General features: G+C 39.7%; 1 protein-coding gene across 1 annotated transcript in view; it reads right to left on the reverse strand.

Annotated features, from left to right (window-relative positions):
* Positions 1–228: 228 nt before the first annotated feature.
* Positions 229–25,264, reverse strand: part of IGF2R (insulin like growth factor 2 receptor) — a 59,539-nt gene continuing 34,503 nt past the window's right edge. The window contains exons 24-48 of the mRNA XM_086460410.1: positions 24,769–24,912; positions 23,906–24,084; positions 23,439–23,526; positions 21,633–21,839; positions 21,125–21,255; positions 20,297–20,394; positions 19,330–19,466; positions 18,509–18,699; positions 17,720–17,846; positions 17,217–17,339; positions 15,956–16,218; positions 14,074–14,286; positions 13,005–13,154; positions 11,747–11,908; positions 11,033–11,240; positions 10,493–10,639; positions 9,779–10,013; positions 8,725–8,861; positions 7,574–7,688; positions 6,536–6,682; positions 4,934–5,118; positions 4,272–4,458; positions 2,998–3,162; positions 2,323–2,392; positions 229–1,917 (exon numbers count right to left, since the gene is read on the reverse strand). Coding sequence (XP_086316536.1) covers positions 1,516–1,917; positions 2,323–2,392; positions 2,998–3,162; positions 4,272–4,458; positions 4,934–5,118; positions 6,536–6,682; positions 7,574–7,688; positions 8,725–8,861; positions 9,779–10,013; positions 10,493–10,639; positions 11,033–11,240; positions 11,747–11,908; positions 13,005–13,154; positions 14,074–14,286; positions 15,956–16,218; positions 17,217–17,339; positions 17,720–17,846; positions 18,509–18,699; positions 19,330–19,466; positions 20,297–20,394; positions 21,125–21,255; positions 21,633–21,839; positions 23,439–23,526; positions 23,906–24,084; positions 24,769–24,912 — 4,211 coding nt within the window. The 3' untranslated portion in view covers positions 229–1,515. The remainder of the gene's footprint in view (positions 1,918–2,322; positions 2,393–2,997; positions 3,163–4,271; positions 4,459–4,933; positions 5,119–6,535; positions 6,683–7,573; positions 7,689–8,724; positions 8,862–9,778; positions 10,014–10,492; positions 10,640–11,032; positions 11,241–11,746; positions 11,909–13,004; positions 13,155–14,073; positions 14,287–15,955; positions 16,219–17,216; positions 17,340–17,719; positions 17,847–18,508; positions 18,700–19,329; positions 19,467–20,296; positions 20,395–21,124; positions 21,256–21,632; positions 21,840–23,438; positions 23,527–23,905; positions 24,085–24,768; positions 24,913–25,264) is intronic.

A 25,264-nucleotide genomic window follows, 5' to 3' on the forward strand; every position in this document is an offset into this window, starting at 1 on the left:
ACTTTAGCTGAACTGATTTACAGCTTCACTGGTAAGAATGTAAGAGGAAGAAAACACAAGTCTGATAAAAGAAAGAATACACCACCGGGGCTTACCTATGTATTCTGATCTTTGTCATCAAACATCGATTCTTGAGTAATGCAATTAAAATATTAGCTATCACAGCAAAAAAGGGTATCACCAGGCTGATGAGCAGCATTATACACTAGTGTAAGAAAGATTCCAGACTTGAGATGTGGGGTTTGGAATACCCACTTCATATCTTTTATTGAAATTGCTGAATACTTTATATTACACTATTTTGATTCAAAATGGAGTTTTTATAAAAAGAAACCATTGTTGAAACTGAATAAGCCAGCCAAAAGGAACAACAAAAATTTTCAAAAAATTCTGACCAATGCATGTACTTGTATGATGCTTTGAAACCCTATCATTGCCCATAAATTAATTTAGGAAATGCCTGGAGAAGAGCAAGAGGAAATTTGACTTGCATTCATTGGCAGCAACATTTCAAATCAATGACCACGGCCAGGACTGTAGAGTAAGAGCTAGCACTTCGGCTATCAGAAAACATTGGCCCAATTTTTTGTTCTTGTAATTAATACCAGAGAGGGGTATTGCGCCAACTAGGGATCCTCTAGTTGTTGGGCTTTTCTTGGTGATGACAAACCGGGCAGCACAGGTTGTATTATAGGAATTCTGCCTCTATGTCCTTGAAAACTCTGGTTCTCTGTGCAGTCAGCCTAGTCCAGCCATTATCTTGGAAAAAAAAAAAAATCTTTGGGTGCTTGTCAGCTGCTTAGGCAAATACTGATGAAGTCAGTCATATGACCAGTACCAAAAAAATCTCATGCAAAGAACAGCAACCATTTCAGGCTAAAGCTATACAGAATTGTACCTTTCAATCAACACCTTTGAAACAATGATCTGTTTAAATTAGAATGGATATTCAAATTTACAGGATAAATTAGACCAGTTCCAAAATTTACATCAAATCATCCCAACACACAAAAGTTATATTTTTCCTTGTCTTACAATGGGTGAACCCATAGAATAATACCCTGCCGGCAGGAAGAACATGTTGCTATTAAGCAAACCTGAGTAGTGAGGATCAATAAATACAAGGAGTTAAAATGCTAGTAGTCAGATAACTTGAGTCTCAGGAGCCAGGGGCTTCATTGAGCCTTAATCCTTTCCTTTCAAAGGTTGCTCTTGTTTAAGCAAGCATTTAACATCTATGCTGAGGCTTAAAAAAAAAAAAAAAAAAAGGGGGGGGTGTCCTGGCTACAGAGAGTCAACATAACTCAGTCAACTGGATGTTAGAAATCCAGTCTTTACTGAACAGATCATTGTAAACAACCAAGAAATCTTTCTCTTCTTCCCTTTTCAATGGTTTCTTGTTAAAGGCAAAATTCAGAAAAATCTTTCAGGCTGAAGTCCTCATATTTGGTTGGAAACGTTGTCCCATTATATATAATCTCTCTATATATATTTGATTAGGCACAAGAGGGGTTATTAAACATTCAACAAGTCCTCATCACTATCATCATGAAACGATACTGTATTTGTAGAGTTCTGTGCCTGCTGCTGGCCTGGCTTGGCTTTCGCTTTCCTTTCCTTTCCCCCATTCAGCAAATAAGCTTTGTCATCCCTTCCAAGACTGGGTGGCTTCTTTTGCAGGTGCTTGCTCTTGTCTGGTCCTCTTCCTGTCTGAATCTTTACATCTGGAATGGTTAACACTTCATCCTCACTGTCCAGATCATCCACATGGAGAGAGGTAAAAGCTCCAGATGTAACAGACTTGGTGGTAACATGACCATTTTCCTGCCCTCCTTTTGCTGTTCTTTGATTTGGTGCTGCGATTTCCTCCATAAGCCACTCTGTTTCATTCTCATTAGCTTCTTCTTCACTGTTTATCTGCAAGAAAAAAAAACCACACAAGAGGAGATTAGACTCTGCCACATGCTGTTCTCCCCAGCTGTCAGACCCCATACCACACATGGCCTTGGGTTCAGCTTAGTCGTAAGACAGCAATACTGCAATAGCATGCTGTTACTATCGCTTTTCACTATGTCTGAAACAGAATTCTTTCTCTTCCCGTATATTTATGTGTTATTTGGCTATTTATGGACTGCTCTTCATTCCCCCAATCTATCTTCCTTTCCCATTTCACAGCAGAAACGTAGATATCTCAGCTACGTGGCTTTCCTGAACTCACACAGTATGGTTTCCACGCACTGAAGGATCCCGGAATTAAGGGGGGTTATTTATTCTTAATAAAAGCTTCATATTAAGAAAACTTTGATTTTGCCACTGTGTTACCTTTGTGTACTTGTAGGAAACACCGGATGTTCTTCTGCAGCAGTTCGTTATCTTGTTCATTACAATTTCCCTAAAGAAGGGGAAGAATACTGCATTAGGGAGACTGTATCCCCCTCACTTTTCTTCACTGGATTTTTACCATGAACATAAAGCATTTCACCAAGCCAGCTGAAGCTATCATGGTGACACTTGACCCTGAACCACTCTAGCAAAATTCAGTCCATTATGATGGACATCTTCCCTCTTACCACAGCTTCAGGGTGACTGTTCTGAAATACCTCTTGTCTTTATGTCTAAGGGCAAAACCCCCAAACTTGTCTGGAAAGGAGAGAATCATCAGGACTTGCATTGGCTCCTTGCTACTGTTGTATGGTTCCAGCTTGACACCATAAAAGGAGAGGGATATCAAATACTAACAATATTGTCACGTTCTTTTCTCCTCCTTAATTAGCAGTTCTCCACAAGAGACTAGCCCAATTCAATTGTGTCCTCCAGCCCTCTTTACCTGGACCTTCAGACAGTAATGGGAAATTCGGAAAAAAGCCCCAGCAGTTTGACAGTTGAAGTTGCCAACTGAAAAACAGAGCTTAAATCTCTGAAGTTCACTACTTCCCTTTCACTGAGGAAACCAAGCCCTACCAAAGAAACTCCTAAAGCTTCCCAATCACTTCTTACCGCCTCTCTTTTTTGTAGAACAGCAAGATTATTAGGCATGCTGTGAGAACAACCAGGAGGACACTCAGCACAGCACCAACGGCCTGACTTCTCCTTGAAAGGCCTTTATGTACTTGGGCTTCCTGATCAGTCTGGTGGTCACTGCTTCCTGGATCACTGGTTGATCTAATAACAAAGTGGGACAAAAAGGATGAGATGAGTAAGATTTATTGACCAGTTGCATCAAACTGGATTAGAAACCACAGATACAAAGAAATTAAACATGCCATATCACCCTGCCAGTCCTACCTAAGTGCTATGAAGAACTGAATTCAGGGAGTTTCATTCCAAGTAAAAATCACTGGAAAAAATAAAAATATATGTACTGTGCCTACATCCTGGTATGCCTTCCAACAGCACATAAAACTGATTACAGTCAAGACTTAAGCACATGATTAGGCACTCTAGAGCTTACACAGCAGCAACTATCCGCACAAACAGGCTATTTTAGAACCAAACCTGCACCTGAGCAAGCTGCAAAAGCTACAGCAACTATTTACCTTCCAGCTGACCACGGCACTACACAGACCTCAATAGCTAACTGCCTGTTTAAACCAGAATAAACGTTTTGCCTGTGTTTCCAAGCTAGCAGTCAGAAAGCGAACAGTCATAGAAAGCAGTCACTCCATTCTTCACAGTGAGGCTGCCTACCTGCCAAGAATGCCAGTAAGCACTCAGATACAGTCACTCTGCTTTTAACACTGTCACCTCATTATTCCTTTTTGGATCTGTAGAATAAGCTGATCAATTAATTGCAGAAATATCTCATTATTCCTGTAAGACCTGCAATGATTTTCATTCCAGCCTAAGGAAGTAGGCAGATAGAGGGGAATGCCAGTCTTTGCCGTGGCTTTAAAGTTTTCCAGAGAGTAAGGCACAGATGACAAAAAAAACTTCACCCAAATAGTAGTTACTGCTCTCAGTAACATGAAACAGCATGTTCTGTTAGCTACAGTAAGTTTTACTTCATGAAAACAACAATATTATTCCACCATGCCTCTCTACTTCCTGTGCAAACAAGCAGCTTTAGGTCCAGATCAACTTGGCAAGCTTTTATTTAGTGGTCACATACCAAACATTACATACAGGAACACCAATTCCATCTACCCATGAGTCTACTGCTTTTTTAGCTTTTCTTTTTTTTTTTCACAATCACTGTGACGAACAAATACAAAAAAGCCTTTAGCTGGGAAGTGCCGACAAGAGCTGCTTTCAGAAAATGGTTAACCACTCACATTAACGGACACACAGCAGATGTGTACCAGGTAAATAAATACTGGCAATCTGCTGTCTCGTGAAGGAATTCAGGGATGCCTTCCTTTACTTGTGGACTGCAGTGGAAGAAAATCGTTGAAGATGCAAACTTTGATTTATCTTTACCGCATCTGGAGTCTGATGAAAATATGACATCCAAGTCATCATCTACAATGAAAAGAAAACCTTATAGTTTACTAGTTCCTTGAGAACACTATTAACCCTAGACCCTGGAAAGTTACGTATTTATTCTGCAGTAACAGCTTACACTTTGCAGTATCTGCAGATGAATTTATACTTTTACATAGCTGATCCTATCAGTTGCTATGGAACAGTGGGCTAAGCTCTTCACAAGAAAAAAGCAGCTAAAGGAGATCATTGCTTATGTAGCACAAGCAAGAGGAAAACAGGAGTCTAAGTCTTCTATCTTGCAAGAAAGACCGAAGTCTTTCAATGAGCGTCAAGCCCAAATCCTATTAAGGCCACATGTGCAACTGAGCTTAAAGAATAAGAAAAAAAAACAGCCTAAATTCTGCTAGACAAACTGCAGATACCTTTATAGAAATGGATTAGCACAGATGTTATGAAATAAGAACTACTTCCTGATGAAGCAATTCTGGCTAGCTAGCAAACAAATACTTACCCTCAACATAATATTTAGCTTTTCTGGCAGAACCAATTCTCCGAAAGCGGCGTTCATTAGTTTTAACCTGGCAGATGTTTGCTCCAGAGCATTCTGGGGAACTTGAGTTTCTTATACCAGAAAGTTGAATTTCATATACATATTTATCACCATTTGTCCGTATGTCACCAGAAGCCGTGTACAACCTGAGGAAACAGAGGGCAGGTCTACCTTTAAGTCTAAACTCACAGATTTATGTCTTGAGAATAACCTAAGACTGGCAACAACGGTAGCTGCTACCACTGGTTGATTGCAGAGCAAGATGGAGCGACTGATTCAGCAACCAGAAAAGATGCAGGACTAAGGCTTCCTCCTCGAACATTACAAATAATCCTTATATTTAGCATAAATATAATCTTTCTAAGAAAGCATAAAATCCAAACTTTTCTAGTTACATTGCCCTCAATGGCTGTACTATTTAAGAACCTCCAAAGGATTAAGAAAAACTGGAGACAAAAGCATGATTCATCAGCTCATACACAAGTCAGTCTACTGACCCTAAGAACCATACTGTGTGCTCTGTAGCTATGATAAATAGCATAGCTTAGCTGTCTTCTCCAGAAATACAACTACTTCTACCACAGGTATTACCTAAGTACTGTTTACAACTGTATTCTTTCACACTGCTGTCCAGAGTGAGAATGCCATGAGCTATACAGCTATTTGTTCTAGCCTTCTGCTTGAAGGCTGAGCTTGCACTAGTATGACTTGCCTTTAATCTCACATTACAGGTATTTTTGTCCTGACTTCCTCTCCTCATTCATCCAAGCCTGTTTGATTTGGTTTGGGTTTTTTTTTTTCCCCTCTATGCTTGTAGTGCTATCACCATGTTTGCACAGCAGGTTTATTCACAACACTACTGCTCAGTTACTCCAATCCTGCAAGCAGAGTTTATTCTTCCCATAACAGTAGCACAGGCAGATCTCCTTCCATAACACTGGCATTGACATTAAATATAGCTGTTTATAAGAGATTTTGGACCAAAGTTATGTGCAACGTGTGGCACAGTCAGTGTAACTGCTGGGCTTCCCCTCCCTCTCCTGAGTTCAGTCATGTTTGACCATTCCTCCAGAGCTGACCTTACTCACTTTTAAGGCTTCTGAAGCATGGGTTCCTACTTCCACATGGATTGTCTGAGCAGGAAAAAAGGTACTATGTAAAAAGCTAAGGAGTACTCTAGGTGAAAAAAAAATCAAGTTCTCTGGCACTGAACTAACGTCCATACGCTATGGAAGAGAGCAATACCCCACAATAAAGAGATCTAATATCAAGGTGAGTATATGCAGGGTATAGACCGGTCTTGAGTACACCTGGATGTGCTCAAAGCTGTAAGCCCAGCTGTGAGCTGCACTAATAATCAGGCCTTTAAGTCAGTCATCGGTACAAGGTGAATTCAGTGCTATTTCCACTTGTTAAAGCAACATAGAATATTCACACCAAGCTCTCTTATCTTGCAGTACAGTTATACGGGACTAAGGTGTTGTGGGTTTTGGTGGTTGTTGGGGTTTTGTTGTTTTGGGGGTTTGGGGGGGGGGTGGGGGGTGTTTTGGTTTTTTTACTTACTTGTAATAAACATCCCCTAAAGAGAAGTTTTTCCCAGTTGCAGGATTAATAACTGTTCCATTCACCACCTCCACCTCCTGCTGCTTCACAGCACAAGCTGCACGTGTGTCCCAAGTGATGTAGTAAGCACAGTTTTCTTCATCAATCCTACCAAGTAACAGACACAACTCATGATTCCAGGAAACAGTAGCAAGTGCTCAGTATCTTGAGAAAGGGAAGATGCACAGCTGATAACTCATGTGTGGGAATGTCCTGTCTAAGCATCATGCCAAGAATAGGATAAAATAGTCAAGTAGCACTGCACTTTTCTGCAGTTCCAAGACCTAAAAAGATCTGGCTGCACTTGAACTTGATACTTCAAAAGTTCTACAAGGCACACAGTGTATCAGAGTATTTTATCAAAACTTTTTAGCTAACAAACTTGTCTGGCTGCTCTTAGCAGATTTAACATGCTGCACATTATTAACTAGGACAAGGAGCATAAGCTAGTCAGATTTTGCTGCCTAGTTATTCGACGCATACAGAGAGCATCTTGCTCAGTTTCCCAATTCTACAAACAATATACAGTTAACAGGACTGAGCAAAAAGCCATCAAGCTTTCTTACTATTTATGATCATGCATATATACCTCACTTTGGATGGCTTCTAGTTAAACAATCTGTATTGAGGCAGCAACAAACCACGTTTTATTAGCTCAACCACTTATCTACAGCAAGTGTTCTCTACTAAACAGATTTTGAGCAAAGTTAAAAGTTGTACTACAACTGACATCGGAAGCAACAACACGTCAGATCTAATTTAAAAGCAGAATGCTCAAAATTTTGCCCAGAAATTTTAAAATAAATACAGAATACAATTGTTTATGGAAGTGAACAGATGCAGAAACTCCAGAAGAATCATGTCTTACAAATAGAGATCAAGGATCATTTTAGGGACCGTTCAACAGAATGGACAGTCACTGCCCAAGACTTACAGTTTACTAGAGAGGTACAAAGGAATAAACCATGAAGATCAGCGGTATGTTAATTTGTTACTCACCTCTGCAGCATGGGCATGCCAACCGTTTTTGCACACTTCAGTTCTATAATCGTCGTTACTTTCTTGTTCTTCCTACATTCCTGCCCACTGGAATAACTAATATACACTGTATCACCTAGAAGAGAAAATGGTGACACTCAACATTTTTGTAAGCAGGTGTCAGAAATTCCCTTTGCTTCTTCTCCAGACTTCATTACTTTAGACTAACTTCTAGGATTTTTTTTTCCCCCTGCATAGACCATATGTTACAGCACTTCAGTAATCTGAGGCCTTCACACTGATCATCATTTAAAAATCACTCCTCAAACACCTTTGTATTTAAATCATACCATGTGTTCAGGTCATCGGTATGGCCATAATGAATTTTTACATTTAAGATATCCTCTTTTAAACATAAGAGTAAATTAAGATATCCATTTTTAAACAAACTCTGGCAATACATACTATTGTTTTTACAGCTGGATGGAAAATTTCCCTCAGTTTCACAAACTCAGCAGCAATTTAAAAAAAATATTCTTTAAATTGAAAACTTGAGTAAGGTTGAGATTTTTTTTATTCCTTTTCTTAAGAGTGAAGCCAATTAGTCATCTTTCACATGCTGCTTTAATTGAAGAAGTTAGTGGACATAAAACAAGTCTTTCAAAATGGGATGAAGAAAAGTAATTCCCCATCCCACCATTATGGAATCACAGACTAGCTGAGGCTGGAAAGGACCCCTGGAGATCATCTGGTCCAAATCCCTTCCTCAAGGAGGGCCACCAGGAACCAGCTGCCCAGGACCACATCCAGACAGCTTTTGAATACCTCCAAGGTAAGAGACTCCACAACCTCTTTGGGCAACCTGTGCCAGTGCTCGGTCACCCCCACAGTAAAAATAAATAATAAAAAAAAGCGTTTCTTGATGTTCAGATGGACAATTCACTTCTTACAGCTTTAATGACAACACTGTTCATTTGCTTCAATGTTTTCTCATGGCTTGAACACCACTTTTAAATTTGAGTAGTAATGTTTATAGTTTTTGTTTTTAAACAGAAGATTCACTCATAAAGCTGTTTCAAAATAAAGGCTTCACCATAATTTAAGAACCACTATAGCTAGGCTATAAGATTTAAACCAATTCCAGCTCTCTACAGGAACAAAAGTAACTCCACCTGTCACATTCAGCTTCTGTGTATGAACAAGTCCAAGAACTTGAACATCTCCATTGTTGCTCTTCCTGCAAATACTGGCTCTTTCAGGGCAGCCAGTGGGTCCCTCATGTACCCTCTGACAGAGATTCACATAGTACCTACAGAGAAGATGGTAGACAAAACTTCTTTAATTTAGGTTAAACTGAAAAAGTGAGATATAAACTTTAGAATCCTCATGGGAAGCTAGCCGAGTTGAAAGAAATTAAATACTCTAATTACCTGACACAACAAAGCATGTACTAAGGCTTAGCAGATTACTTCTAACCATCATTTTCAAGTAAATGACTGCAAAAAGTTTAATCAGTAGTTAATTTTGATCTAGGCCAAAACTAGAAATTGGAACTGAGTCAAAAAATGCCCAAAAGTTTTTTCAGCTATAAAAGTTACAGTACTATCCTAAATTCAGTGTCTCTTCGGAGCTATGCCAGTTAAGTTTTATTAGAACAGAGGACATAGTAGCAAGGCAGTGACTGAAACAGTTTTATTACCCCCCAGGTTTATCCTAAGTCTAGAATTAGATGTTCTCATCCTCGCCAGTTCATTTCTATTTGCTAACTGGAGGGAGGAGGCTGAAGAGGTTGATGACTTCCTGCCAAAAAAAGCCTACGTAAACTTTAGAGAAAAAAGTTACACACTTGAGCCAAAAGAGAGCAACTAAGTCACTAAGATTTTTATTCAACATGATTAAGAACCAAAAAAATGGCATTTAAACTACAAAATTACTTTTTTTTAGAAAGCCTTTAAGAACCTTTTAGTTTAGACTTATTCCTCCTTTAAAAAGGGTTACCAATAGAGGGAAGGGGTGAGGATGAAGACAGTAATTACTCATCTTCTTCAGATAAAATAGGTTCCTTTCTGGTTTTTTGTCTATATGCAGTATTAAGCATCAACAGTTTTAAGACACTGTCAGCAATTTAAACAGGCTCTGACCAGGGACCAAACAGAAATACTATCCCACATCACAACTTCAACTATTGAATAGCAAGCTGCTCCCTGGGAGTTGCTCATTACTCACGAGTTCCCATTGTGGAAAAAGATCCATGATCCTGTCAGGGAAGAGAGCATTCTCAAGTCATAAGTTCTGTGTTTTTGGACAAACTTGCACTCCATCTTCTTGGGAGGACAAACAGCCTGAGTCTTCCATTCAAATGTCACAGCACAGCCAAGTGTCTCACTCAGAAGGAGTGGTCTCCCAACACCAGCATTTTCATCACATGTGAAGACAATGGTAGATTCCCTTCTTGCAGTTGCTATAAGGAAGAAGGTTGGGGGAAAAAAAAAAAAAAAAGGGAGGAAAAAATACTTTGCAAAAGGCTTTCCTGCATGTATGGATTTTAGTGTAGCAATTTTGTGGTATCAACAAAAATTTTAATCAGGTATTGTTTCAGACAGCAAAGAGGCACAAATGCTTTGCCTAGTAATTTTATTCCCTTGGTTAGTTTTAATGCTTTTTAGAAAGTAGTGTTCTTTCCAAAACAACTGATCTCCAAAGCAGAGCCATCACTTATAACTTGAACAGTCATGATCTAAAGGCATGAACTTCCTATTTCAAAAGTATTTCACTCACTCACTTGAGTAAAGTCAGGTTCGTCCCATCGGTTCCTTGTCTTGCCCACTCCTATCCCTTTACTACCACCATATTGCACCAGGTGTCTTTTGCCCAGCCTGATAATGGCTCACTCCCTGTATTAGCTCAGATCCTTGCACATGAAGTATAGGAAGTTCTTACCATTACCACAAAATCCCCACTTTCCATCTCCCTGGTAGTTTTCAGTTGTAGCACACCATGGCCTATTCTTTTCTTCTGTAATGCATTCCTCATAGGTCTTCCCTTTGTACTTGAAGGGGAACACACAAAGCTCTCCTCCTTCAGTCACTGAGAAGGAAAGGTATATCCTCTTAACACACAGTAGCAGCGCAGGCACATCCGTATTCAGGACCACCTCCAAAGACTGCACTTCAATACTAAAGAAGTCAGAGGCAGACAACAGAAATACTGAAACATTGAGTCTAAACCAAATTAGAAAACTAGGAGGTAGCGTACAGCTAGCTCTGATCACCCCTACAGAAGCGCTGCACTCTCTCTTCAAGGAGGCACACGTTGATGTTGCAGATTAGTATGGTGCATGAGATTTAACGGAACCACATGTTTCTATTAACGTATGCAAAATCCATGTTGCTTCCCTCCTATCGTAACAAAACCTCTTACTTTAAGGGTAAAAAAAGCTGACGAGTTTTTACATAAACAATGGATCTGCTTCAATCTCACCTGGAGGGCACCGATCACCTCCTGTGTACTGCAAGATGACAGTTTCATCCTGGTGGCTATAGTCCATTTTCATTTCCTTTATGTTTCCAAAAGATGACACACCACTTTCAGATGTCAGACACACCGCCCCATCTTCGCATTTTCCCTGGGGCAAGCCTGCTGCCTTACTGCATACACCAACATGGTAACTGTTGGATCCAGAAAATACCTGTGGGGATATCCAGAAGCATCACAAACAAGGCTGCTTCAGAGCCTACAGTCAATACTTGCAAGGAACCACTCAAGTGCTTTATAAACTAAGTCTCATTCAATACTTGCATAATGCAAGAAGAAAATAAGATAACTAATTTCACAAGTCTGGTCTTCCTTAACATGGCAAAACTGCAGACAAAGTACACCCACATAACCAAGGATACAGTCTGTTCAGCAGACTTGTTTTCATGGTCAGGATTCTGCTACAGGTAAAGATTTCTCCTTCCCTTCCCCATCAGTATATCCATGAATCTCCCTCTCAAAAACATTAAAAACCTAGTGATATTCCTTCTGTCAGAGGCCAAACAAGTATGAACGCTCACCACAGCTGCAGCACATGCTTCAGTCTGCTCTCACACTCCAGGATGCTTAAAAGAAACCCCTGCTTCAGTTTTAAAGTACTGATAGCAATGGGCAAATAAAAATAAATAAATAAATAATCACACCACCAGAAGGCACTACCTCGAATGATGTTCCAGAAAGGCTGGTCAGGTTAAAAGTATAGTGTAGTTGTTCATCAGTCACAGAGCAGCCGAAAGTCTTCACTTTATCAGGACACACAACTGGAGTTTCCCACTCAAATACAAAACTGCAGTCAAGTTTCCTTATCATCTTTGGCTTGCCCTGTTATGAAAGAACACAGCAAGATATACTAGGTTCAATTTTTGGAGTTTGTTGTTCCTTCTGCATTCCCCTCCACCCCAACAGTTAACCTCAGTTATTACTGAAGCTAGACTACACTGACCATAGGTCAAACACTGTGCCTTCGTATTACAACTGGTACCAAAAAGCTACAAGTGAAGTACGTTCTACCTAGCTCCAGAAAACAATCAAAGTAGTAACTGAAGTACACAAGCTTTCTCATTAATTAGGGTCAAAACTTTGATGTTCAGCTTAGTGGCAAGCAGCAACAAAAGCAGGAGAGCTGTGCTTCTCCATGTTAGAGAACATTAAGAAAGTTCACTCAGTTAAGGTTTAGAAAGAATGCTGTTTCCTTTGTCATATTTTATGTAAAAAATATGACTATGGCCTGTATAATACTCGGAGCTGCCTAGAGTTTCAGCTCATGCCCCATGTTGATAGGAAATGGTCCCACCAAGTACCTTCAACAAGCCCTAGTTTGTCCAACATCATACCTAAGTCCTTCTCTACAGTTTGTTAAAGCATTCAAAGAAATTCAAGAAGTGTTTGATTCACACAACCATGCAACCTCAATCTAGTGTTCAGGTGTCAACACAACAAAAAAAAAAATCTAAATGCAAATTTTTAAAGCTGTGTATGATTATGGAAAGGGTTACAACATAGTGGCAACATTTCACAGCAATAGCTTTACAGTTACAATGGCCCTTGTGTTAGCTTGTGATATGAGTACAAGCTTTTGGACCTAGACAAGGTGGAATACAGCATTAACACCAGCAATAAGTTACCACTACATTACTTCAGTGAAGTCTGATCCTTGAAACCATCAGAACCTACTACTCTCAAGTCTACAGTTCATGCACTCTATGAAATTTTGCCTGGTTAAGAATACAACTACTAAGTATTTAAGTACTACTTAAGTAGTTAAGAATACAAATACTAAGTATACTCATTGTGGAAACAAGCCCAGCCTCACAAGCTAGAAATAAATCCTTGATTTAGTTTTGAACAAAACTAACACTGGTTACTACCCACTTCCCATCGCACTCCAACACTAACATAAGTTTAATAGAGGTCTTACCAGACTAGTTCCTTGGCTGCAGTGAAATACAATAAGAGAAGTATAGTTCAATTTGTTGTTTATCTGACAAGGAGTAGTGCTGTTGTAAGTGATGTAAACTTCATTTACTGCCTCATTTAACTTGGGAGGTTCAGTAACACGACCAATGTCCTACACAAGCAAAAATACGTATTAAGAGACACAACGGACACACCTAGATTTCAGATCAGCCCAGAGATTCAGATCAATTCAGATTCATCTGGTTTACATGGGAGCACAACTATTGCACTTTTGAAAACTGCATTCTATACTCAAAGAAGAGTTGTTATATTTCAATCCTAAGAAAACACAAGTTGAGCAGCTTTGATTAAGCTTGACAGAAGCCAGGGAGGCTCTGGATCTTACAAGCAGATTCTTCTTTAAGTCACCGTGCCAAAATACCAACACATCACTTAAAAATACTGCAGTATTAACAATGGCGTGGGATCACTAGATCAATGTTGAAGTTCATGGAAAACAATCTCAAGTTTTATGTGCATCTTCTACAGCTCACAAACAAGACCTCAAAAGGTAAAAGCCTCCATCTCCCAAGGTAATAACACAGACAAGTTAATCAACATTCTGTCACAGGCTTGCTATTCATGCAGCTATCAAGTTCTTAGAGGAAAGTACTAAATGCATTTTTGGAGCACACTAGGACATATCCTGCTTCATATTGCAACAGGCTATCACAGAATCAAGCATGTCGTTTCTGTGCTACAGAATGTCAGACTAGGAGGCATTCTGCTGCCCAGTCTCCGTATTTGGCACACAGCACTAGATGAAAAAATTCTCTGTAGTAATGTTTCATATTCGGCACAGTATGGAATCTTCTGACACGAAAAAAAAAATCACTGGGGTTCAGGATAAGAAAATACTGCTTTGTAGGGCAAAGCGATGAAAGGGAATTCTGCAGGGTAGATTTTGATTTTGTATTCCATTTCTTTAACCCATTGTCAAGCCTCTGGTTCAAATCAGGTCTCTAGGCAGGGATTCTGTTTTAAACTAGGAGGGAACTGCACTTTTCAGTAATTCCAGGCATAGTACTTACTACTGGTGATTCATTAACAGGAACCATGCAAACAGCTGCTCCAGGTGGGCAATTCACATCTTTGATAGGATTGAGAGGCTCACATATGTTGATGTAGAAGTCTGGAGAAACATCTGTTATATCTTCATCCACAAACGCCTCATAATACCCAGTGCGATGGATCAGAGGAGACAGGTCAATAATGGAACTGCCATTCAATACTGAGCACTTCACCTACAAGAAAGTATGTTTTATTGCTCTTATTCTTTTACTACTTGCTTTGATTTATTGACAAACATCCTGTCCTTCATAAGGCCAGAAGAGTGGCTGCATTTGAAAGTTTCAAATTTGATTTAAGTAAAGCAGCACTTGTTACAATTTTTATTTGTCTATAGATACTAAGCAGCTACAAGCTGCATATGAAAAACCTCAATCATTTAAACATTCTTATGGAACAAAGTCCATGTCAGAACAATATAAAGACGTAAAGTTCTGGCATGCATATTTCAGCATACGTAGTACTAAGTCTTCGTAAGATCAGTAGATCCTACAGTTCCTTCCTCTTCCCATCTCTCTTGCATCATTGGGCCACCCCCAACAAACAAGCTTGGTTATAAGAAGTTGTTATAAAGTTATTGTATTGCCAGCTGATGGCTTGAGCACTGCGTTTCCTCAGAACCTATTTCATACTTTCTTAAAGTGCATAAGCTTACTGACAGCCTACCTGGAATTTGGAAAGTCTCTTCTCATTTAGATATTAGATAAGGAGCAACTAACAAAATTATCGTTTAATTTCAGGACAAACAATCATCATTGCTACCTAGTGATCACCACCCTGAAATAGCTAGGGCCACTGTGGACACACTGTGAACAGTGATCAGAAATGCACAAATGATCACTGAACAGAGTTAATAGGCTAGAAAACACACTATTTTTAGGCACTGTTGATTTGTATTGCAGCATGGCACATACTACTGAAGAAGAAACCTGAGCTATGTGTAGCACAACTCTTACCAAAGAACGAGGGGACACATGACAGTTCCTGTTGGGGAAAGGAAAACTGGAAAATGTTTTTCCTAAATGGAGGTGAGAGCTATGGTAGTATTGAGACTGATAAGGAGAACAACTTGTCACAGAGAACGATGGTCATACTAGAAGTAATCAAAGCAGTGAAAAGAATGATGAGGCATATTCACAAAAGGTAATGTTTAGGTGTAAAGAAGAGATCTGAATTCACCCTATAACTCATTTAGCCTTCTGTTCCCATTGCTGGCTTTTACTCTGTGCACCCACTACTGCTAATAATTTCACTAGCTAAAGTAAGAGTAGCTCAACGTATTGTCTGGAACACCAGTTCATCTAGAGTTGACCAAATCATGTTATTAGAGCATGTTTTATACAGAAGAGGCAGATCCTAAACTCATGCTATCGAGGTTTATCATTTTTGCATTGACCAAACTGATCGTACGCTTGCCTGGCCTCTAGTCACTTGCTTAGAAACAGAGACTATCCTCATGCACAGAGAAGCTATGCATCCTCAACTCAACCTAAGCTCTGCTGGTCTGTTGCATTGCAGGATCTCAACCATCAATTCCTAAGATGCTGCCCTATGGTTTCCATTTGAGCTGTACAGAAAAGCAGCTAAGTACGTTCCACAGAGAGGTTATTCTGAAGCATTTAAGTTTTAACTTGGCTCACCATGTGGACCAGAAGTCTGCCACGTATTGTTCAACCTTGCTGGAAAATTCAGTAAGAAAAGTATTTGAGAACTTCCACATGAACTTGGGTTCTGCACTACAGGAAGAGACCTTTCGCTCAAGGAATTTAAAACATGTGCTCCTACTATACCTAACCCTCCCAGAAATTTAGTCCCACAAGTGCTTTCCGTAGAGGTAATTCTTACCTCTTCCTCACAAGCCAAGGAAGTATGCCAAGAGAAGTAACTAGTGCACGTCTGCTCATCAAAAGACAGAAAGACAGGACGGCTGTCATCTCCAACATCAGACTTGCATACAAAGCTAAAATAGCTTTTATGCTTCAGTTCAGGGTCTGCAGGGCAAGGATCTCCACCTTCATAGACAAGCTTTAACACCTGATCTTCATAAGTTAAAGTTTTACTCATTTTTCCAGCATTAATTGGTTTTGGACCACCAGTGATGCAGACAGCTAAGGTAAGAAAGAAAAATGAACAAACAAGATCAAGTCTGATGTAACTGCCCTTCAGAATTGCACCTTACAACATGAACAGCAGGAAACTTAAAATTTTAGTCTCACTTTAATTTTCCTATGAAAGTTAGGCTTTTTCACACCATCCGGAGTTGCCATTAAACTGAGCTGAACTGCACTGAAACAAAAACCAAATATTGTCTTTAATACTTCATTAACCAGCAGAATGTACTGCATCTATACACATTTAAGCAACCACAGAGCATAGTGTTTGGTTACCACTTCTCTGAAAACCAAGAGATTAACACAAAATGTCAGCCAGGTTATATATAATTTTATTAAGATGCCTCTTAAAAACCAAATCAATCAATTTCTTCTAACTACACAAAAATAATTTTTAATTCATGAGCAATACTCTTATTTTAGCATTTAAGATGCTAAAATATTATCTCATATTCAGTTTGACAGAAGAGCTAGCAATTCAACCTGCTAGTAAGCAGCTCAAAATACAAGTTAACTTCTACTGATGTTTCAGCAACATCCAAAAGAGAACAGAGAGCGAGAAAGAGGGTTAGCAAGGGTTTGAAGTGCGGACACAAGGCTCAGTGTAGATGCATTACAGAAATACATCACCATAGAGCAAGTTTTGTGCTCACCTCGCTCTATCGGGAAGCTTGTAACTTCTTCCTTTTCGCAACAGCCAAGAGGTGCAGTAGAAGTGTCTACACTCCTGCCCCCATGTCCAAAAGAATACCCACCCATTCAGATCGAAAGGGATTGGACTAGAGGCGATCCCACGAAAATTTACATCACTTCATTTCCTAAAACTGTTTTAGGAACTTTTCCCAGCCAATTCAGGCACACAGCTGTTCTCTTCACTCCTTCCACATTTGCAGTAAAACCTGCCCCTCACATTTTACTGTAAACTTGAGCATAAGCATTTCCTGTGGGCACTCCATAGTCAGTGACTACAATATCAGAGGGTATAAGATGCTTACCAGCTCCACTAGCACATGAACTTTTAGCTTCAGCGCAAACATTCAACTCAATTCTTCTGTTGTGTGAATCACTGATGGTATAGGCAGACTCTCGCTTCAGTGACGTCAAATCAAAGAGGTGGCCTGTAAACAGATCAGGGAATAATGTAATTTTTTTTTTTTTTTTGATTCAAAATTCAGACATTTCTTGGTATTAAGGGCTTCCAGTAACTTAAAGTGTTACTGAAGGTCAACCAGCCTCTACTTGCCTGCTAGCTTAGAAAGGCAAACAATTACTAACTCATATTAATAGAGACTAGTTTCAGATCTATAGACTATTTTGTGTTCCAAGGGACATTGTAGTACCTTACAAGATACTTCTACCTACCAATAAGCTTGTTAGTCACTATCCAGAGGATGTGTCACACTGCCCTTTTCTAATGAAGGCCCTCAAGACCACAAACGCAGTAGAGCTGCTTCCAGCAGCAAATTTCACAAACAAAATCCTGAGGCCTCCTCCTTACCTGTTGCCGGATTGGTCACCCGACAGTCATTCTGCACATTGCTTTTGAGAGGACACGCAGCAGCAGTGAACCATAAGAAGGTATATTCACAATCTTCAATGGCAGTTATGAGTTCTGGCTTTGATTCCTAAACATGAAACAGCGGAGAGAGTGACATCTCTACAGAGTGATAGTGTAAGATTTCATGCCACAGGGTTATCCCTGAAGCCTGTAGCTGAGCTCAATGTGAATGCCAGTTCTAGGACTCAACAGACCACTGTAGTCCAGTTAATTACCCCAAGGACACAGCATTTAACTGTGACTATTTCAAATACACAACAGTACAGAAATATTATCACGAGCAATAAAACTGATGAGCGGGGAGCTAAAGGCAGCCTAGCTGGGCAACAGAAAATCCAAAACGTGAGGGTAAGACATCTTACCAAACAGAAGAGTTCCGACTGGCAAGGCATACAGATGTGCAAGAGTTAAGAACTACACAGCCAATAGCATTATTTACTACTTGAAACACTTCCCAACCTGCAATACATTCATCTTCAAGACACAAACCAACAATCTGAAGCTATTACAGATAATAAAATCTGTGCTAACAGATTGTACAAGAAGATCTCTTAAAAAACTTCTCAGCAGCTGAAGTTCAAGTACTTATAAGCCAGTCTGCTTACAAGGTTGGCTCCCATCCAGCTACAAACGATTAGGGAATAAGTACTGCCCACCATTCTGCATACATGTACAGTGGCACGAACAACTCATCAAAACATAAAACCCTGCCAGAAGGAACCCACTTACAATTTTGCTTTCATCACACTTGAGGCGCAATATTGTCGTTTTCTTGCGAACTTTATCTGGGCACTGCTCCCCGTTAATGTATTTCAGAATAGAAATGCCATTTTCCCACCGGGGACCATCAGCCACTTCCCCGAGACTTGTACATTTTGCACCCTCCATGAGGGAGGCAGCAGCATCGGAAGGACAGGAACCTATACAGATGAACAAAAACTGCGTTATTACTCCAAACATTATCAGGGTTTACTTGCCTGGAATAAAACTCCACTACTCTACTTTCAGGTATGGCACGGCTGATCTATCTCCAAGCCACTGTCCAAACCACACTCATTGGGGTGTTTTTTCCCCCAAATCACAAGTAGCAGCAATAACCTCACTTCACTCAAGGTCATGCAGAGAACAGTGGCAGCTACTACTGGGGAAGTAGACTACTACACAAAGTGAAAGGCTAGAGTCTGTTACCTCGTCTTCCACTGCACAAAACGTGGAGTCAGTCAGAAGATACCACAGAAAAAAATTCTGAAGTTAACATCTTGCACCAAAAGATTATTTTAATCTTTAAGAGCTATAGCAGACTTTGGATAAGGATGGAAGAGTCAGAGTGCTGAAGTTATCAAGAGAAGATAAGAGCTGCTAGTCAATCTTATCTGCCAAGCAGACAGAAATCAGGCCCACAATCTACCCTTCCCTCTCGTGCTGAAATTACACCACTGTCTCCACATATTTTGCCTGTGATTTTTTCACCCTGAACAACAGCCAGCAGTACTGTCCTACTACTTGCCTCCCCTAGCTACAGTGAGTACGTATTTTTATTTTGCTCTTACGTGCAGCACCATATGGTACTAAGGGCTTGCAGACATTAATATAGTATTTTTGTGCAGAAGCAGATAGAGCAATTGCCTCCCAATTCTCTCTATGCCGTGTCAGAGATGAAAAGTCGTAGAAGTTTCCTTCATCATCCCTGTAAAAAAGACAAAGGATTCATTTAAAAAAAAAATCAAATAATTGTAAGTTACAATTCTTAAGTTACTACAAAAACTTTTAACTTAACTCTATAAGTAGAGTATCATGCTGGAAGAGAAATCTGCCTCAGATTCCTTGCTCCCTACAAACCTCAAATTCAGTACAGAGATACATCACTTCACCAGCCATCCCCACAGTAACTGTCCACACAGTCCTCAGGCAACGCAAGAGTAATTCAGACTTTGTTGAAGCATGCAAGCATTCAGTGCATGGCAAGCACAAATGCACAGGTACAGTGGATTGTTTTACCTTAGGGTAGAAACTTATCATGATGCCAGATGTTAAAAACTCTAGGCCAATTATTAGCCACATTTGATCCCACTTAGCAAAACTTAATGAGCATACTTGGTTGTGACAGAAATAGATGACATTTTTCCTGGAGCTTTGTTTGGTGGAAGTTCCAAACAGACATCAGTTGTATTCTTGTTTAAATTAGCCCTAGTTAAATGATAACTAGACACTTGTAGCAACCTGACACACAGAGTTCAACCATCAATAACTGTACACCCAACAGTTCAGTTTGATACTAAGCTTATTCCCTAGAGGAAGCTCAAAGAAACTATTTTTCTTCTGTGAAATTAATTTTAGGAAGTACAAATTACAAGACTTACTTAAAAAGCATTGCACTGGCACCGAATGCCACATTAGCAGGCTACAACTAAGTCAAAACACAATAGCTAAAGTGGCAGTATTGCACTGAGTTGCAGTAAGGCTCTATTTGTTTCTGTCATCATACAGCTCCATTTTAAGTTGGTGGAAACAACTTACTTGTAGGAGCACTCGGTAGATTTAACAGGCGGGCAAGCATACTGAGTATGCCATTCAAACATGTAGGTGCAATCTGGAGTTTCCTTCAAAAATACAGGCTGAAAGAAGAAAATACAAAAGGAATTTACTTTCTCATTTAGACACACTGAAGCCACCAAAATGTCTCAAGAAGCTACCAAAATGTCTCAAGAAGTTCCAGAAACTCATATTTACATATTATCTTAGAGTCACACTGTGCCTCTGACCAGCTGAAAACGTGGCTTCTCCCAAACCTGAGTTTATCCACATGCACGCTTCTGATAAAAGGGCAGCCATTAGGAGCTCCTGCTTCCTCCGTGAAATAAAAGGAAGAGCTAAAGTAACTCTAGGTACCATTGTTTAAGAACAGGAAGGAAAGAACAAGTATAGAGGGAGATATTAAAAGCAAGTAACCAGCTTATTTTGGTCTGGCCATGTAATACACCTGCTTTTCTGCAGGTTTATCCTCCTACCTTTTATTTCTTACAAAGAAACTGCTGTTATTTCTGGGAAAACATCCCTCCCCAACATCTCCAAGAGCTTTGCTAATATCAGGCACCCCTTAAAAGGAGCAACATGCCCTGACTTTCCTGGGTCATGACAAAGGTACCTTCCTTAAGTAGGAAATTCAAAATATTGCTCATTTTTTTATTGCCTCACAGGACTTTTCAATCTCCTGCCTAAACTGCAAATGATTAAGTAGTCCTTGAATGAAGTCAATTCATGTTCTTCACCCTGTCCTCCCACACGTTAAGAGGAGGGCAACTCTGGAAGACAGCACATACAGGAAGCATATGTTTTGAAACTAACCTCAGATGTAGTCTTGTCACAATAGAATAATATGGCAGTTGATCGTTCATATATTTTATGACATTTTTCTCCACTGGTGTAATTAATCATTATTAAACCACTTTTGAAAGTCAGTTTTTCTGTAAGCAAGCCTAGAAGCAAAGAGTTGAGAAAATAAACAGCTAATCCAGTAAAAACACATAACTGCCTCTGGCAATAGGGTTACATAGACAGCCATAACACGCATAATAAAGTACTGCTAGAAAGACGTCAATCTTGCTCTAAAACTTATGATCTAGCTATTGAATGAGTACTACTCTAGTATAGTAGAGTTGAGTTCATTCCTAATTGTGTGTCCAGATAACTATACACGTGATATTTTATTTGCACATGAAGCGAAAGTGGTAGGGTACTTTATCTCATAAGACGTACAAGATTCGCAAGAACCCCTCTCATATCGCATAGAAGTTTCAATTACACCCTGGTTAATCTTCCCATTCTCTAAGTTCCTTCTGATCGAGTGCTATACCTGCTACTTTTCTGAAAGTATTGTCCGTCTTCTTTACTTGACACGATGACACTGTGTGAGCCTCTGGTTTGCAAGGTTCTGTTATTTCTCCACAAACTCTGAAGTAGTAGTCGTACTCATCTGTACTCACTTTTATGTCTTTCTTGGAAAGTGGCTTCAGGTTATAAACATGACCATACCTTGGATCTTTCACCTGGCAATCCTCTCCTTTAAAGAAAAGTTAAGAATTTAAAATACCATTTAATATCCATGAGCCATGCCAAATACACTTAGGACAATTACGGCTTACTGGCATAAATAAGGCCACAAAAATGAGTAATGGGCACTTCAGGGCAGTGACACTAAGCAGCTCATTTCAGGAAGTCACCAATATCGAGAACCATGAGACTAAGCTACAAATGGAACATTTCTTTTATAACTGCCACTGAAGGAAGATGCAAAAGTCACACTGTAGTTCAAGGCCAGGTTGGATGGGGCTTTGAGCAACCTAGTTTAGTGCAAGGTGTCCCTGCCCATGGCAGGGGGGTTGGAACTAGATCTTCAAGGTCCCTTCCAACCCAAACCATTCTATGATGATTCTCTTCAAAAACCTCCTCAAAGTGGCCTCACAGGTTCTTCCTTCAGCCATGCTGAAGGTTAAGTACAGAACTAGAGACACTAAGTCCAGCACTTGCTTAATTATCTGGAAAGAACAGCAAGGTCACAAGGCCAAAGCAAAAGTTGTCCTAGATATGAGTCTTGTATCTTCTTTTAACAGCTATGAAGCTTGCCAAGTTAGGAAATAATTGATTATAGGAAATGTTAACTACAGCTTATGGGTCTACCAAGATGCATACAGAAAAACACAGAAAATGTTTGGGAAAATCCTAGTTCCATGAGCCTAATCAGCTGATGCAGCTGATGCACATCAGTAACTTTAAAACTGAGGACTTGATCAACAGTAAAGCAACCCTTTGCTCAATATTGTGAAGCTATATATATAAAAAAAAAAAGTCAGATTGTATCACATGATTATTATGCTATCCTCAATCATCCAACAATTCGGTACCGACTTAAAGACATCAGTTTCCCTCCCTTCAAAACCACAACTCTTGTCACCAGCATCCTGCACAGTAACTGTGCGTTACAGAGCAGTAGCTTGCAAACATCCCTCTTACGCCATGTGAGATCACTGGCAGTTTCAACAATGTCTAGGACTGTTGTGACAGATCCTTTACAGGAAGTCTGGATGTTTTACAAGGCATTATCTCAAGTTACAAAACAAAGCCTGCAAGAGCAGAGAAGATACCTGCACATTCAACTTTTCACCTGAAAGCCAACCAAGCACCAGAACTAAACCTGTGATTCCTTCTTGCATGTCCTGAAGTGACCTGTAAACTATGATATTCTGCTACTGGTCTCTCTCCCATTGTCTAACAAGGGTCCATGTAGCTTCCAGTCTGCAGCAGGGGACAGAGAATGACTTGCCAGGCACAGGATCAACTGTGTTTTCATTAAATGTGATGCTTTTAAGATTTACAAGACACTAGCAAGTTTTCCTGTGATTTAACAACGTATTACTATGATTTGTCAGACAGCATTATAATTTTATCTTCTTTCCCTAGGCAGGGAGATATATTTGCCTGTCATCTGAATTGTACTTTTAATGTCAGATGTGACTCTTAGTTGGTCTAAACCTCAGGAGAGACATTCCTCCACAAGCCAGCACCTTTTACAGAAAGATTCACAGGGCAAGAAACAAACCACTAAGTACTTACTTGCGTACAGATTTCTTTGATATATTAAAGCTCAAATAACTACACTTACCTTCTGCTTTGTGAACAGGACACGCTGCCAAGGTTCTCCAAACAAATACAAACTCACAGTCACCCTCTTGCTCTAACACCGGTGATCCCTACAGAAAAGAGCCATATGAAGGAGGCTTACTAACAATTACACCGCAAGTCTCAAAATGCACATGTAGAACCGTTTGTTGGGGTTTTTTTTTTTTTTTCAGTTGAGTTGCACAGTTTAAGACCTCCATTATAAAATTTCAGCACTCATTTTCAGCAAAGAGCTGGTTTTGGTGGCTCACAGGATTCCATGATAGAGTTCACTGTTGTGTTCTATGGGCTCAGGAAAGCAGTTGTAAGAAGAAACAAGGGAAAAGTCTGTATAGAAGATATTATTTTTTAGAACCAGTCTCTCCATTCCAAGAGGAATAAACACTGCCTATTTTGTTATAGCAAGTCCAAGCTCTAAAATTCTCAATAGCAATCAGCACAAAAACTTACCATTGTTTGATCACACTGGAAGATTATACGTGTAGAATAACGTTGCTTATCTTTGCATGTGTCCCCATTCAAGTAAGTAATGCTTAATGACCCATCAGTAGCAGCCTGTGGGTTTATCTGAATGACTCCAAGGTTCTTGTTTTTATCAGCATATTTCACACAAGATCCTATGGCACCACCTACAGGAAAAAGAAAAAGCCTGTATTTTAGTTCAGAGCTTTGACAACCGAGTTAACTTTACTACAAAATAACACAACGGTGTACCTTTAAGAGTTTCAAGCATCATCTCAAACTCCTGAAGCAGAACACAACAGAAATGTTTTCGTAAATACGGCTAGAGACATCGTGTGCCTAAAGCCTTTGAGGAATAGAACAAGTTACTGTCCTGCATTCACTGAAATCTTTAAAACTGCACTAACTTACCTGCTCCCACAGACTGACAGAAGGCTACAGCACCAAGTTAAATAAACCAAACTGTCTAGAAGTGCAATAAGACATGGCATAAGTTTCTCATTCTGGCCTCATTCAGTTAGGAGGCTTCGACATTTAACTTCCCTTCCTTTGTTTTTAAAAAAATAAATAAATAAAATCAAGGATACTGTCAAATACTGCCCTCAATGCATTTTTCCCAAATGCATACCCACACATCTCAATGCAAGAGTCCTGACGAGCATTAAGACTGCTCTCAGTTTGAGAAAGTCTGTTTATTACACCCTTGACACACCTCACTCAGGTCTATGCAAGCTCAGTAATCAAGTGGGCAGCATTCAAGAAATCCTACTAAAATAATCAGGGATAGCATTCTGCATATAAGGTCTTGCATCAGAAGTCACAAGTGAAGAAATGCTTGCCACATGGCTTACCAGGGCATCCAGGCACATAGGGCAAAGGCTTGCAGACATTCAAGAAAAATGTTCGCTTCTTTGCTTCCTCTGAAGTGTCTATAGCAACCCATGGTTCACCCTCTTTGCTCAGGTCACTTAGGTCATACTCATTGCCAGCAGCATCTGAAAGAGATGTGGTACGTACAGTAAGCTGAAAAGACAACCTATTAGATACTTGCAGGGGTATTGGCTTTGAAATGATACAAGTTTCACTGATGAATACACATAACTCAAAGTAATTTTCAGAATCACATTAGATAGTATCTTCTCTCAGTGGCTGTTTCCATAAAAAATATCACTACACCAAATGTAGAACAGACTTCCCTTGACAGCTACTTCCCAGGAGTAACTACTCCACAATTCACAGGTGCATTTTTTCAGAGGTCGATACTACATTAATCCCTTTTCTTCAGAGTTGGACTGAAGCAGCATCCAGTCATGACAAGGATTAAAGGTTTTGAAAGTAATTATCAGC

Source organism: Leptosomus discolor, chromosome 2, assembly GCF_034619465.1.
Source record: "Leptosomus discolor isolate bLepDis1 chromosome 2, bLepDis1.hap2, whole genome shotgun sequence".
In the NCBI taxonomy this organism is placed as follows: Eukaryota; Metazoa; Chordata; class Aves; order Leptosomiformes; family Leptosomidae; genus Leptosomus; species Leptosomus discolor.